The 14,751-nt window shown below is 37.7% G+C and overlaps 1 protein-coding gene and 1 pseudogene across 1 annotated transcript in view; both read left to right on the top strand.

The window, feature by feature from the left end:
- The first annotated feature begins 806 nt into the window (after positions 1-806).
- Positions 807-906, top strand: LOC140747781 (uncharacterized; annotated as a pseudogene).
- Positions 907-4,952: 4,046 nt separating this feature from the next.
- Positions 4,953-14,751, top strand: part of LOC140745896 (homeobox protein Hmx) — a 34,178-nt gene continuing 24,379 nt past the window's right edge. The window contains exons 1-2 of the mRNA XM_073077847.1: positions 4,953-5,087; positions 12,585-12,893. Of these exons, the coding sequence (XP_072933948.1) occupies positions 12,613-12,893 (281 nt within the window). The 5' untranslated portion in view covers positions 4,953-5,087; positions 12,585-12,612. The remainder of the gene's footprint in view (positions 5,088-12,584; positions 12,894-14,751) is intronic.

Raw genomic sequence — 14,751 nt, forward strand, 5'->3', positions numbered from 1 at the left:
GATAGTTTTAATGGGGTATAAATGTTCACAATACACTTGATTATTAGTTCGTAGTCCCACTGCTGGGCACAAGTTTCTCCTCAATCATAAATATTCTTGAGTATCTACCTTCTTTTAATAAAGAATCACGTCGTCGTACGTCATTAACCTTTTACTGTCACACTGCTGGGCTCGGGTCTCCTCCCAGAATGAGAAGGATTAGGCCATAGTCCACCGCGCTGGCTAAGCGCCAAGTATTGGTAGGCTTCTCGTACCTTTGAGATTTTTTTATATAAATCCAGTCAGTCCATGGGCGGCAGTAGCCACTTACCAACAGGTGGACTGCATGCTCGTCTGCTACTCCTATATATTACGCCTGCTACTCCTATACTCTTAATCGAGTTCGTACTTTAAAACCCAATCAGGTCTTAAAGGTCACCCATCTAATTACGGATCGCGTCTGCCGTTGCTTAATATTGTATAGTCAATACCTACTAACATGTGCCGCGGGACGTGGAACATAAACATTGGTTTCCTCTGTACTTTTATTTATACCTAAAAATATCCTAAGTATTAAAAACCCATTGTTTTAATGAGGCAGTACGGGGTTCGTACTCCTTGCCTCCTCTGATTTTTAAGTTATGTGCGTACTACAAATTAATTATTACTTGCTTAAACGGCAAAGAAAAACATCGAGATATAACCTGCATCCCAGACAGTTCTTAAAAAAATTGTGAACCTAAAAGTAAAACAACAGAAATCCCACGAAATAGGTAGGTACATTTTCATTTACATACCTATGGGAACCATAGGTCTTACAAATTGTTGTACTTGCTTCGGCAGTACATATACTAAAATTGGAACGATACAGAGATTAGCATGGCCCCTGCGCAAGGATGACACAATCGTGAAGCGTTCTTTGCTTCTTTCCCTGTAGTTCCGGGATCAGAATAGGGCTACGGTATCCCCTGCCTGTCGTAAGAGGCGACTAAAAGGGGCTTTCGTGGTTGCGGGACGGCGGTATATGTGGTCGCATTCCGTCGTATACACCAGACGGTGTAGTGACACAAATTCGCCTAGGCGGAGCCCGATGGGGCAGTGCGCTGAGAGGACTCCGGTCGCGTTCCTTTGGCGATCCCGGAGTCGTCTACGCAGCGCCGAGGACGGCCACCGGGGGTTTTAGTGCGGTAAGAGTCTCTGTCCATCCCTGTCCCTGTCCCTGTCTCGCTCCCACGGCACCGGGTACCTTTTGGAGGTTTCACCCTCGAAAAAAAAGGTCTTACAAACTGTTACAATATTTTGTTCTTACACTAATAACGGATTTTGTTTATTTTGTTACGACACACGTAACAAAATAAACAAAACATTTAAACATATAATACCTAAATATATTTCAATCCCTTTAATGATAAAGGACAATTTGCAAGCCTTTCACAAACGCATTTCATCTCTACAATAATTAAAGATTAACAGAGCGCAGATAAAACGGTAGAGCAAATGGTAGAGCCTTTTGTGTGGTCGGTTACACAGCTGTTTAAGCGCAGTTTATCGGAGTTGGTAGAGTCGGCCGCGGTTAGGCTCTACCGGCTGTTTATAGGTAAAACCTAAATTACTGTGCGCTTTTTATTTTGTAGAGCAAATGAGTGTATAGTACCCCTTGCCATGAGTTTTTACGTTTTGACTAATATAACTGTTTTGGTATTTGTTTACGTATTTGCCCATACAATTTCCAATCAGCGCCCCTAGCGGCTTGTATCAGAACTATAGTGTCAGTAACGTAACATTAAATGTCTAAATTGACAAAATGGCGCTTATGTTTTGTCTCTCTTTTTTGCGAACATGTGAGGTTGACAAAAAGACTTGAGCACTTAGGTACTTATTGTTACGTTTACTCAGTCTACTGAGCAAACGGAACAAAATAATGGATTGAGTAAACGTAATGTAAAAATGTGGGATGTTTTGAAAACTCATGGTAAGGGTACAGTCCACCTGATAAAGGCTGTTCTTTGTAATCGATCTCCAATAGTAAACTTGCAGTTTTTATGAGATTGAAGTAGGAAATGGGCATATGGTTTTTCGGATAATAAATGGCTACTCCCGCCCATGGACATGTAATCAACTCCAGATAGTATTAGATTCCTATCTGAGGTTCGCTATCCGGCGCTATTCCTGATAACTAAGCTAAAACGCCTTGGAAAAGTATGCCTCCCTCACACCCTTCAAACCACAACACAGCAGCGTTTAACATTGCTGTTATTAGGCAGAAATAGCTGTGGCGGTGCTGCTGCATGTGATTAAATCTCAAACCAACTCTATATAGAACAGGGATTACTAAAGTCCATCACAGATCACTCCTGAAAGCTAGGATTGCCGCCTCATATGCAAGTCAATCTTTCTACTGAAACAAAATATTTGTTTTACACTAGAAATACATAAGTACAAGTAACTTTCTAGTACCTCAGGTCGAGTTATTCTGGTTCTACCAACTTACAAAACACAGCAATGTTATTTTAGGGTGGTTGTTTTGACGCCATATTCACATTACATACCTACAAAACACACTTAAAATACATAAGTACTCATATAAAATAATAAAACACAGTGGCATATTTACGGCCCCAGCGAATGACAAGAGAATGACAACTTTTCAAAAAAAATAAGGTTCAACCTTGAATTACTCTCAAATAATAAAAAATCTTATATATAAAATTCTCGTGTCGTTTACCGATTTTCACCAAATTTTATATGCATATCAGTAGGTCTGAGAATCGGCTACTATCTATTTTCATACCCCTAAGTGATAAGGGTTGTTCACCCATAACATTTTTTATTTATATGGCAACAAAACGTTTGCCGGGTCAGCTAGTAGGTAGGTATATAAAATGTATGATGAAATTAAAGGTAATTAAAATATCTTGTTAAAAGTAATTAAAATTAACATTTAAAAAATATCAACTTTCAGGAATTTCATAAAAAACTTGTGAAATTTATTTGACTAGTTAACAGGAATGTGGCATGACTCACGTAATAGTTCCTATCCTATTTAAGTAAACATGAATGCCTTGTATGTTCCCTACGATTTGTGATAACGTTAAGATGACCTTCTATTTGAAGTCGATTATTAGACCCTATGGACGCAGTATCACATTTGCAGTCTGCACAATCATTTATATATGCATAATATGATTAATAAAAAATATAATCAAGAGCCAAGAGGACTCCGGGATCTCCTACGGAACGCAACCGGATCCTCTGAACGCGTTGCCCCTTCGGGCTCCACCCAGGTGAGCTCCAGGACTCGCCACACCGTCTGGTGTTGCCACTCCTGAGGATTAAGATCCTGACGATAAGACCTCATAATATATGTAAGACAGGCGGCAGGTTTAAGATCCTGATATAAGCGAAGACGACCTTCCCGACGATCATATTCTGGACTGAAATTTTAGTCAACCCATTTGCAATATACTTATGCAAATGGGTTGATATAAAAAAACGTTGATATAAAAGCATAGATTAGTAAAGATTACTCACTCCTAACAAGAAAATGTACCCAGTTTTGAGAATTGAAATAGTTGCGTAAAAAAGTTTTGCCACGTCTCCGTGCTAAAATATCCCTAAAATATTTGAAATAATTATTTATTGATTACGTAAATTACGCAGTATTAGTTATTATTTAGTATGAGTTCGTAAATTTTCTCTAAAAATGTTTTTATTTGTCAAGAATTCAAAACAGAACTTACTAAAATAAGCCGTTTGTGGCATCATTCAATTTCAAGGCGGCGAAGTATCTTTACTAATCTATGTATAAAAAGACATATTTAATTTGATATAAAAACGTTTCATCCATTAACCAGCTCGATGAAGGTCGTCCTATACTGGGATCCTCTACTAATACGCTTCCACTGAAACTAACGCTTCACGCTAGAAATAGGTGTGACAGTGGTACTTCCCTCAAAACAAAAGGTTTAAATCTAAATATATATAACTCAAAGATGGCTGACTGACATAGTGATCTATCAATGCACAGCCCACACCACTGGACGGATCGGGCTGAAATTTGGCATGCAGGTAGATGTTATGACGTAGGCATCCGCTAAGAAAGGATTTTAATAGATTCTTCCCAAAAGGGGATAAAATAGGGGATGAAAATATTACTTCGTAACGCAAGCGAAGCCGCGGGCAAAAGCTCGTCTGCTTTAAATTAACTTTATGTAAAAAGCTTATTATAATGTAAATCAGTACTTAAATAACAAATCTGCATGGTATGACAACTCCAGCTCCAACATCAATAATTAATTATATGTACCACTATGTAAAATTGTATATTATTTACCCTTTAAAAGATGCAAATATGCACACGTATGGAGTTTCTTGCGCCGCTTCTTCTCCATAGCGAAACACCTTCCGAAGCGGTGGTAGTTTGTTGACTTTCAAAAAGTATTCTATATGAATCAGTTTTGAATAAATGAGATTTGAATTTGAATTTGAACTAGCTCTACCATCTATAACAGGTACCTACGCCAAAAATACGTCTGCTTAATAGTTTTGCATATGTTAAACAAATGTTTTACTGATTAGCGTAAAGAATTCGTATCATTCCTGTAAAGTTAAAAGGTAATATATCCAAAATTTTACGAGAGTACTTAACTCCATTACCCTGTACGATTCACCCTGACAGTATTTAGCACTCTGTAACCACCGCAACTCACCGGTGCGCGAGTTTCAACAATTCGGGGGTAAGTACCAACCCTTAATTGTGTTAGACTTTAGGCTGTTACTCACTTTTGACGATCGATTACCTACCACCGTTGTGTGCGCCCTTACCACCCTATCACGGTAGCGTAAGGGTGATTTTGTTTGTGAGTATTTGTGAGAATAGGACAGCGATATAAACGCTTGGTTGAGTCGATAGGGGTGGCGCCTCTGGCAAGTGACGCCCCAAATTCTAAGGGTAGTTGTCAGTCGCGAAACAAGGCTACCCGGGGTCTCACGTTAATAATCGAGGCCTATTACGAAGTTGACTAAGTGAGTAATCAGTTGTCTTGTGAGAGTAACGGACTGTGTTGTGTTATGTTTTAATTTTTTGTGAAGTGGAGAATCTGTTGGTGGTAAGTGTTCGTTATATTTAATTGTACTTAATTGTGCCTAAAGTTAGTTGAATTTTATTTTTGTAAAAAAAAATATTTTTCTCTTGTAATAATTTTTCATTATTTTAATCGGTAATTGCATAGTCGAAAATGCGGTCGAAATATCCGTTTTCGAAAGACGGTTAATAACTACCTATATGTTGGTACGTTTGTCAAAAGTTATTTCTCGAAGAACCTATTTGAATGAATTTCACTTGAAAGGTTCAAAAATTTATAAAATGATTAGAGATCTTTATTACATTAATTTTAGATTTTTTTATTAGATTAATTTTAGAAATCTTTGTTAGATTTCTATGATTAGATTTCTAAAATTATTAGGCTTATTTTTATAATTTATGTTACATTGATACCTATCTCTAATCATTTTGTAAGTTTTGTGTAATCATTACAAAACGGAGAAAATATCCCCATTTTTTTAATTTACTACGAAACTGTTCACTGTAAGAATCATAAATTTTAAAAATATTGCTTTACTATTATATGCAGCTGGATGAAAACTGAAAATTTTGAGTCAAGTTTTTACATTCTTTACCATATCACAAAGTCATGGAGACAGTTATTCTATCCCATCTTAGTCAGTGTATTCTGGTTTTTGTGGGGAACTGTTGCCCAGTCGTGGGAAAGAACTGAGCAGTGAATCTAAAATATTTCACTAGATGTTTGTGAAAGCATAATAACAAGACCATAGTAAAGTGGATTTTAAAATCGATTTATATTTTGAATCCGGGTTTTCTATTATCATAAAGATGTAAAAGATGGTAGTGATACAATCTTTTATATATATCTTTTACATGGAGTTTTGCTTATCATAATTTTTGAAGCAAAAGACAGTGGCGCTATACCGCGGTTATATCTTTTATATAGGTGTGGTATTGGTGTTTCCCTTTGAAACTTGAACGGCTTTATCATCTTCAAATAAATAATTGGTGCATAGAAATACATAGGTACCTATTATTGCCCATTTCTTTTTGATACTATTTGTAGCAAAAAGAACATGCAGCCCACCTGATGGTAAGTTTTTGCCGCCTATGATCATCTGTAACCTCAGATAAGATTAGAATCTTACCTGAGATTTGGTCATGGTATCTCAGACTAATTTTTAAGGGCTCAGATAACTATATCTTCCTTACAACACATTTCAAATCAGAATATAGCAGTGTTTAACTCTGTTATTAAGAAATAGGTGCGGCGGTGGTGCCTTCGGAGTCGCACAAACACTTTTACCGCCCGCCTAATTTTGTATTCTAAAACGTGTTTGAACAAAGTGTATGGGCGCAATGTATAATAAATAAAAATGCTGAAAAAGCCTCAAGCATTAATTTCGGAAGTGTAATTAATTAAATACGAGTGTACTGGGGAGGACTATGGCGTTCTAATGCCGGATTAAACGTGTAGTTGTTATGTTTTTTGACACGAAAACCTACATGTTTTAGTTAAATTATGTGTCGATTAGACGGTCTTTTCCGGAATATAATTTTATAAGCGTATAATCCTCTGAATATGTGATTTATTACGACTTTCCGTGGTTCTTCTGTGTGGGAGATTTTCGATGCTTTTTTCAGGTTTTAGAGGTTTTAAAGGTGGTTGTAAGAGGGAAGGGACAACAAACTGTGTTAAACGCTAGGAGTAAGAAAGTAGGTAGATAAAAGTGGTAGAACCCTTTGTGGTTTGTCTTCGATAGCACAACCGTACCTATTTCTGCCTAATAACAGCAGTGTTAGCTGATGTATGCATTGAAGGGTGTGGCAAGGGAAAATATTTATTCAAGGCGGTCTAACCTAGTTCTGGGTGGTAGCCTCAAGATACTTGTTATATCAGGGGTTGAATACAGATTGCAGTTCAAAGACTCGTGTTGCGGGGCGCTCTCAAGACTAGTTTGATATGCAGATGGTATTGGGTTTGATTCCTGGCCAGGTTAACGATAAATTTGAGCTTAGTTCCGGGTCTAGGTGTTTTTTATTCGTATTTGTGTGTCCAGGGCACCCACGTGCCATCGTAGTGTCGTCGTTAACACCTTACTGTCCCACTGCTGGGCACGGGTCTCCTCTCAGAATGAGAAGGATTAGGCCATAGTCCACCGCGCTGGCCAAGTGCGTATTGGCGGACTTCACTTATTTACTTTTAAAACTTTTATAAGGCCTTTTTCTTTTTTCTTTCTTTTTCATCTTAGGTATATATAAAATTCTCGTGTCCTCCGGAACGTCTTCACCGATTTTCACCAAATTTTATATGCATAATGCATATTCAGTAGATCTGAGAATCGGCTACTATCTATTTTTCATACCTCTAAATGATAAGGGTTATTCACCCTTAACATTTTTTTTATTTATATGGCAACAACGTTTGCTGGGTCAGCTAGTTTCTATATAGTAAAGAGAACTCGCAAGTTGTGTAGGTTTCCTCAGGGTGTTGTCTTTCACCCTTAAAATGAGAAAGAATTAATTTTTAATTAAATGCTAATTATTAGCATTGTTTCAACGGAAGTTTAATTATTTTACATGTCAAATTTCAATTTAAAACTTAAAAAAGTCAATTATTCAATTTGATGGTTTCAATTTTTAATTTATTTAAATTTTATCGAAACACACTACAATGTTGCTGCTAATTAATAAATGAACTTTTAACACGAGTGCACGAAGTCATAAAGATTAGAAATTCAAATTCAACCCTTTTACGATTTGAGATGGCTGATGGGCGTTTATTGTCCCGTAACGATTTTTTTGTAATTAGATCATTTTAGGTTAAGATAACATTTTATGTAATAGAGTTATTCAATCATGTTTTTGTTTTTCTCAGATTTCTTAGTTTACATTTTATTATTATTGATATCTGTATTGTCTCTTATATATTTAAATGTTTTTGGGTCAGTACCTACTTTAGAGTATCTTTTTCTAAGTCTATAGGTTTTTTACAGTTTAATCTCTCTCTAGAAAATCGTTTATATTCCATAAATTCAATTAAACTTATACATTTAAATATGTAATGTTTATTTGTACTCGTATATAAGTTAAAAATACAGGCGTGTTGGACAGCGGGAATCTTCGAAATCGGTCAACCGACTTAAATGAAATTTCGCCAAAAATATGTGTACTTATGTTGGTTACAGCTTGAAAGATGGGATACTTTAGCATTTGATAGATGGTACCATTAAAATTACTATTTAGAAGCAAGAGAAGAAAACTAGGTGTAATATTGCCTCTATGAATCAACTAACTTATTTTATTATAACAGAAAAATATGTCACGCTTGCTTCATCATTAAATTAATGAATAAACAAATAACCTTTATAATATTTTGGTAACCTAATCGCCTTCGGAATCAGGTGATTAGCATGCAAGGGGTTATGTTACGGCGTTTACGGCTGATGGTATCAAAGAGGCCATATGTCCGTGCTTGCTCATCAGCAATTTGAGGGTTAACTTTGTTAATTTATCTGTGCATTCGATTTATTATCTGTGGGTCGTTTTGTTTTATGTGGAGAGACTATTAAACATTTTTTGGTTTTAGGGAATAATATTTTTAAATTTTTTTTTTAATATAAAGTACTGGATTAGTTAATGCTTGCAGCCCACCTAATAGTAACCTAATACTACCGGCCATGGATATCAGAGCCTAAATGCATGTAGAACACCGATTCTACCTGAAGCTTTCACCGAAATGCAAGAACTACTTCGTGCTAGAAATAGGTCCACAGATATCAGAGCCTAAATGCATGTAGAACAGCGATTTTACCTGAAGCTTTCACCGAAATGCAGGAACTACGTCTTGCTAGAAATAGGTGTGGCGGTGGCGCCTCCCCAGTCAAGTACATACTTGTTCTAATGCCTTTCATTAATATATTTTCTTAAGTAATAACTATATTTATGATACCTACATTGTTGGGCACGTCACTTCTAAGTTCTGGAGACGTCTAAACCCTTAAGCTTACTGAAATCTTTAACATATTATCCTTGTAATGGTTGTGTTAAAATTATTGTGTTATGTTTCAAGATTAGGTAGAGACACTTCAGACCTTCTATCTTAGTTAGGTAGCAACGCATTTGTGGACAACTTCAGGTAGGAATCTTGTATTGGGTGTTGGGGTGGGTGGGTACTTGGGTGTTAATTACAGATGTCCATAGGCGGCTAAGGCCAATTACCATCAGCTGAAATGCACGCTCAGGTGTACTTAAAAAAACAATTTCTCTATTAAAAGCAGTCAATCCACCATAATAGTAACACCACCCGTAACCCATAACACTAACAAACAATAATTTAACAAAAAATCGATTAGAAATTCGAATTCAAAACAGTACTATTCAAAGCTAGTAAAAAATTAATCGATTTTGAAAAGTATCGATTTCTCTTCCACTCGGTTGGTTTGACGCCCGGTGCTTCAGATTTAATCTGTATACACGTATCAGTTTACAGGATTGTGTACAAACAATGACCGATTTAATGTTTACTTATAGTACCTACTTATATTGAAGGTGGTATAATCCTGTGTGGTTCGACTACGGCGGCACCACCGCACCTATATCAGCCTAATAACAGCAGTGTTAAGCGCTGCTGTGTTCTGGTTTGAAGGATGTAAGGGAGACATACTTATGTGAGGTATACCAACTTCATCCTCAGGGGCAGCAACCATCTGTGACCGACCGTGATTACATATATTCATAGGCGTATACCATAACCACTTACCTACAGATGAGTTGCATGCTAGATTGTTACTCCTAGAATTTATATTTTATCTAATTGTACATTACATTTCTGTAATGTATGTCAATTGGAAACTAACCTGAAATTGACCGCAGGGCGTGTTTTACCTCTGACTACTTAGTTAAACGTTTTCTGCTTAGCCTAAAGGTAGACTGGCAGAGAATGCTTCTGGCATTAAGTCCACCTTTTATACCAGTGTTAATTAAAGCATTATAAAGTAAATAAATAAATAAATGTGTCGGGTACATGCCCTCCTAAATCCTTATCACATTCTTCAAATACAGCAATATAGCATAGCTACAAGCTACAAAGTGTTATAGTGGGAATGAATGAAGCCAAAAAAATGTTTATAATATTTTTTTAATTATTAGGTTTTTTATAATATAGAAGTAGTCGACAAGCATGCTTACCACCTGATGGGGTGGCTACCATCCTCCTTTGGCATCTGTAATCAACCCTAAATAAGATTAGATTCCTACCTAAGGTCGGCTGCTATGAGGCAGACATAGGTGTGGCGGGTGCCACCGGACTCGAACCACAAAGGGTTCTACCACCTTCAAATATAGAAAAGCCGACGCGTATGCTTACCTCGTGAAGGTAAGTGGCTACTGCCGCCCATGGGCATGTGTAGTCAACCCGAGATAGGATTAGATTCCTACCTAAGGTCGGCTATACATGCGCCGCTACCCTTGAAGACTAAGCTGGAACACCTCTGAAAAGTATGTCTCCTATATCCTATCTCTATTGGATATCACACATCATATTTAATTTAAACGACCACTTAACAGTTAAATGCGAACGCGGTCTAAAAAACCATGAAACATGATTTCGTGTTAATATAAAATGATGCCCGATTTCAACCCGTAAACGTGCGATACCGCAGTGATAGAGCCGCCAGTTGAGAGCGGTACATTGCATTTTACGCCGGCCAATAAATATGTATTAAACGAATGATGCTTATCATTGGAAATTTAGTGCTCGGGGACTTTTTGTCCGAAGCGATCGACGGGTTGAGTGGTTTCACATAATGATTGCTCTGTTCGATACATTTAATCGTGATTTATTTTAGTTATGTTCATTTTGAAGTAATTATGTTATTGACTCATCCAATACTAAGTGGGTTACGGAAAAAGTATCAAAATTACGTTTATTACGGCGGGCAGCATTTCCTTCTATTTAATGCCATCTGATACAATGTGGATACTGCCGCTATGGTCACCTGAAGTCCATTACATTTGCATTGATGTTCCTGAGAACTAAATGATAGTCTCATATGAAAGTCATCCACAACCTTCCACCGAAACACGTGTTTTTACGTTAGAAATAGGTGTGACGCTGGTACCTTATCAAACCACGCTGATTTTACCACTTTTCAAGTATTATTAAAGATTTACTTGAAGGTGGTAGAACCCTTTATGGTTCGACTTCGGAGTGTAATAACGGCAGGGTTAAGCTTTCTTGAGTTGCTTTGAAGGGTAAGGGAGACATGCTTATCCGAGGCATTCCAACTTAGTCCTCAAGGATACCAAGGCATCTATAACCAACCTTAAATAGGAATCTAATCTTATCATGGGTTGATTACAGATGTCCATGAGCGGCAGAATTTATTAACCATTTCGTGGGCTGCATGCTCTTTTACTTCAATATTATAACAAAACAGACTTATCTGGGGTTGATTACAGATGTCCATGGGCGGCAGTAGCCACTTACCATCAGGTGGGCTGGATTCGTTCATATAATATAAGAAAAACAAAAGAAAGCTGCTCTTTTTATTCACTATCGACTCTACTATAATCCTAATTACGTTAGAACTAAAAGAAACTTGATCCAAATCTAAAAAGTATCCGGCGATTACGTTAAAACCTCGATCGCGAACACATTACTTATTCATCTGGTAAGTACGGAACCCTTAATATTGCGGGCCCTTGGGACAGCCCTAATACAACTAAGAACAATAACGCACTTTAGGATTATGAATTATAGATCACTCATCTCTTAAGACGTTTAAGAGGTAATAAAAGACGCAAGGAAATTAGGTTAGGATTTTTTTTGTTTAGGTTAGGTTGTGTAAGAGGTTTTTTTAATTGAAGTAGGAAATGAGTATGCTTGCTTAAAAGGTGAAGGAAAAAACCGTGAGGAAACCTGCATACCTAAGAAAACTTAAAAAAAAGTTTTCAAGGGTATGTCTATTAATTCGCACTTGGCCAGCGCAGTGGACTATGGCCTTATCCTTCTCATTATGAGAGGAGACCCGTGCCCAGCAGTGGGACAGTGATGGGTTGATGATTAAATGAAATGAAATAAATGAGCATGCAGCCCATCTGATAGTAAACAGTCACTAACCCCATGGACCCATTTCATGTAGATAAGGCATCCACAACTTCTCACCGTAACACAGGAATCACTTCGCGAGGCATTCCAATTTAGTATTTAGGACTAGCAATGTGATCACAAATACACAAATAAATCTAGAATTACAATCATATTTGAAGTTGATTACTTCAGCAATGGCCGTCTGTTTGTCTCTTCGTCTTTTGGAAACTTAAGTAGTGTCTTAAAATATTTTTCCGAAACTTCCAAAGATTCATTCACTATAAATTAATGGTACTAAAGTCATCGAAGATAACTCTAAAAATCTAGGAATTTGCTTATCGTATTTTGATGATTTACATTCAAAGATAGATCTTCATTTGCGATCTCTACATTCATTCGTATATACAATTTCTAAAAAGACTTTCTCAAAAACATATTTTGTTCCAGGTTCCTATAATGCGGTGCTGATTCCACCATGGACTCCCCGGTTTCCTCCCAGGACAACGACATCGAGGTGAACGTGGTCTCCGGCGCCAGCAGCCCCGACATCCCCTCATCACCACGGAAAGACCAGAAGAGCCCCTTCTACGACTTAAAGAAGGATAAAGAAGAGAAGGCAACCGGCAGTGCTCCTTACACGAGCTTCTCGATAAGCTCTATTCTGAATCGAGCGGAACCTAGAAGAGAGTCGAATGTTCTAGAAGCAGCCTTAGCAGCGAATCATTTTGGAAATGCTAACGATGCTATGCTATCAAGGTTAGTATTTTAAATATTACTATTGATGGAGTAATGAGTCGTTTTTTTTTTGTTCACGAGGGGGAAACCTTCAAAAGGTACCCGATGCCTTGGGAGCAACACAGGGTTATGTGGGACTCTTACCGCACTAAAACCCCCGCGGTGGCCGTCCTCAGCGCTGTGTAGAGGACTCCGGGATCTCCAAAGGAACGCAACCGGAGTTCTCTTAGCGCATTACCCCGTCGGGCTCCGCCCAGGTGAGCTTATTGCTCACCGCACCGTCTGGTGCGTACGACGGTATGCGACCACACATACCGCCGTCCTTCCCGGGGCCGTTGGCCGGGCGGTTTGAGCTCCCACTTGCCACCCACGACCCCAGAAGGCCCCTTTTAGTCGCCTCTTACGACAGGCACGGGATACCGTAGCCCTATTCTTGTCCCGGAAGAAGTAATGAGCCTAGTAGTCGAAACAGCCTCTCAATCGGAAGTCTGTGTTTCAAAACGTAGGCCTCTGATTTTTTAAAGTAATTTAGCCTTTTTTTATATATAATATAGGAGTAGCAGACGAGTATGAGTCCACCTGATGATATGTGGCTATTGCCGCTAATGGACATCTGTAATCAACCCCAGATAGGATTACATATACCAACCAGAGGTCGTCCGCAGATGCACCGCCATCCTCGAAGTCTAAGCTGGAACGCCTCTGAAAAGTATGTCTTCTTTATTACACAAAAGTAAAAGTAAATGAAAAGTAAGCTTGTATATTATCCCTAAATTACTAAACATAAGCATATCGCTTGCAGAGATTAAAGATTTTCCCACGTGTAAGTTTGCCTTATAGTTAATTTTTGGAAAATCGAACATGATTGCCTTGTCGTGAACACAAATTGGCGAGGCCACAGAAACCGATGCTACTCCGACCGTATCTTAGTCTAATCAATGTGCCTCGTTTGAACAGGCGAGTGTACTTGAAACTGAAGCTTATCCGTTGTAAGTCACGAATACGCAAGTCTGCTTGAAAGAGCGACAAGCAAATATTTTAACTCGTCAACAAAAAAAAAAAGGCAAATATTTACAACTGCATATCGTCGTTGTCAATTAATAACCTACTGCTGGGCACGGATCTTCTTTCAGAGTAAGAAAGGTTTAGGGAATAGTCCACCATACTGACCAAGTGCGCATTAGTGGACTTCACATGCCTTTGAGAACTTTTTTAAAGAACTTCTAAGCATTCTCTTTTCTAGGTTTTCTGACGATGTTCTCGTACACCGTTATAGCAACATTATTATTTTATTGCACATAAGATACATTACATACTTTTGTGTATTTTACACCATTTTAGACATGTATCCGGTTTTCCCGCGATTTTCTCCTTCACTGTCAAAATACACAAAAAAAAAAAATCAGAGAATTTCCACTCAATAGCCCCAATGTGACCAAAATTCATACCACAGCTGTTAAGTGGACTACTTGCTCACAACTAAGTAAGTATTAATGTTCACTTAGTAAATACTCCAGTAAATGTTTGATGTAAACAGAGCACAATCGATCAGCGGGCAGTAGCCAGGCAAGTTGCCTAATAACATTATCCTACAACTTTGATCATTTGCGGTTCGAACTTCGGCTTTTAGTGGTCTTGTTCATGCAGATTGGCGGAAACTTTCTATTGTCCATATTGAATTACTGATAAGATAAGTGATAGTCTGGTGTCAGTTTGTAGGTGAGAGTCTTGTTTTGAGAATAAATTTGAAAATATTGCTTCATGTTTCGGATTTTTTGGTTTTTAGTTTCTGGTCTTAGTATTATTTTAGGGGTTGTTTTTTAATAAATTAGGGGAATAAAACGCTGAATTTATTTCTTTTAATTAAGTGCGATTTGAA

This window comes from Epargyreus clarus, unplaced genomic scaffold (assembly GCF_041222505.1).
Source record: "Epargyreus clarus isolate Ecla_fem2 unplaced genomic scaffold, WU_Ecla_fem_2.2 ptg000002l, whole genome shotgun sequence".
Classification (NCBI taxonomy): Eukaryota; Metazoa; Arthropoda; class Insecta; order Lepidoptera; family Hesperiidae; genus Epargyreus; species Epargyreus clarus.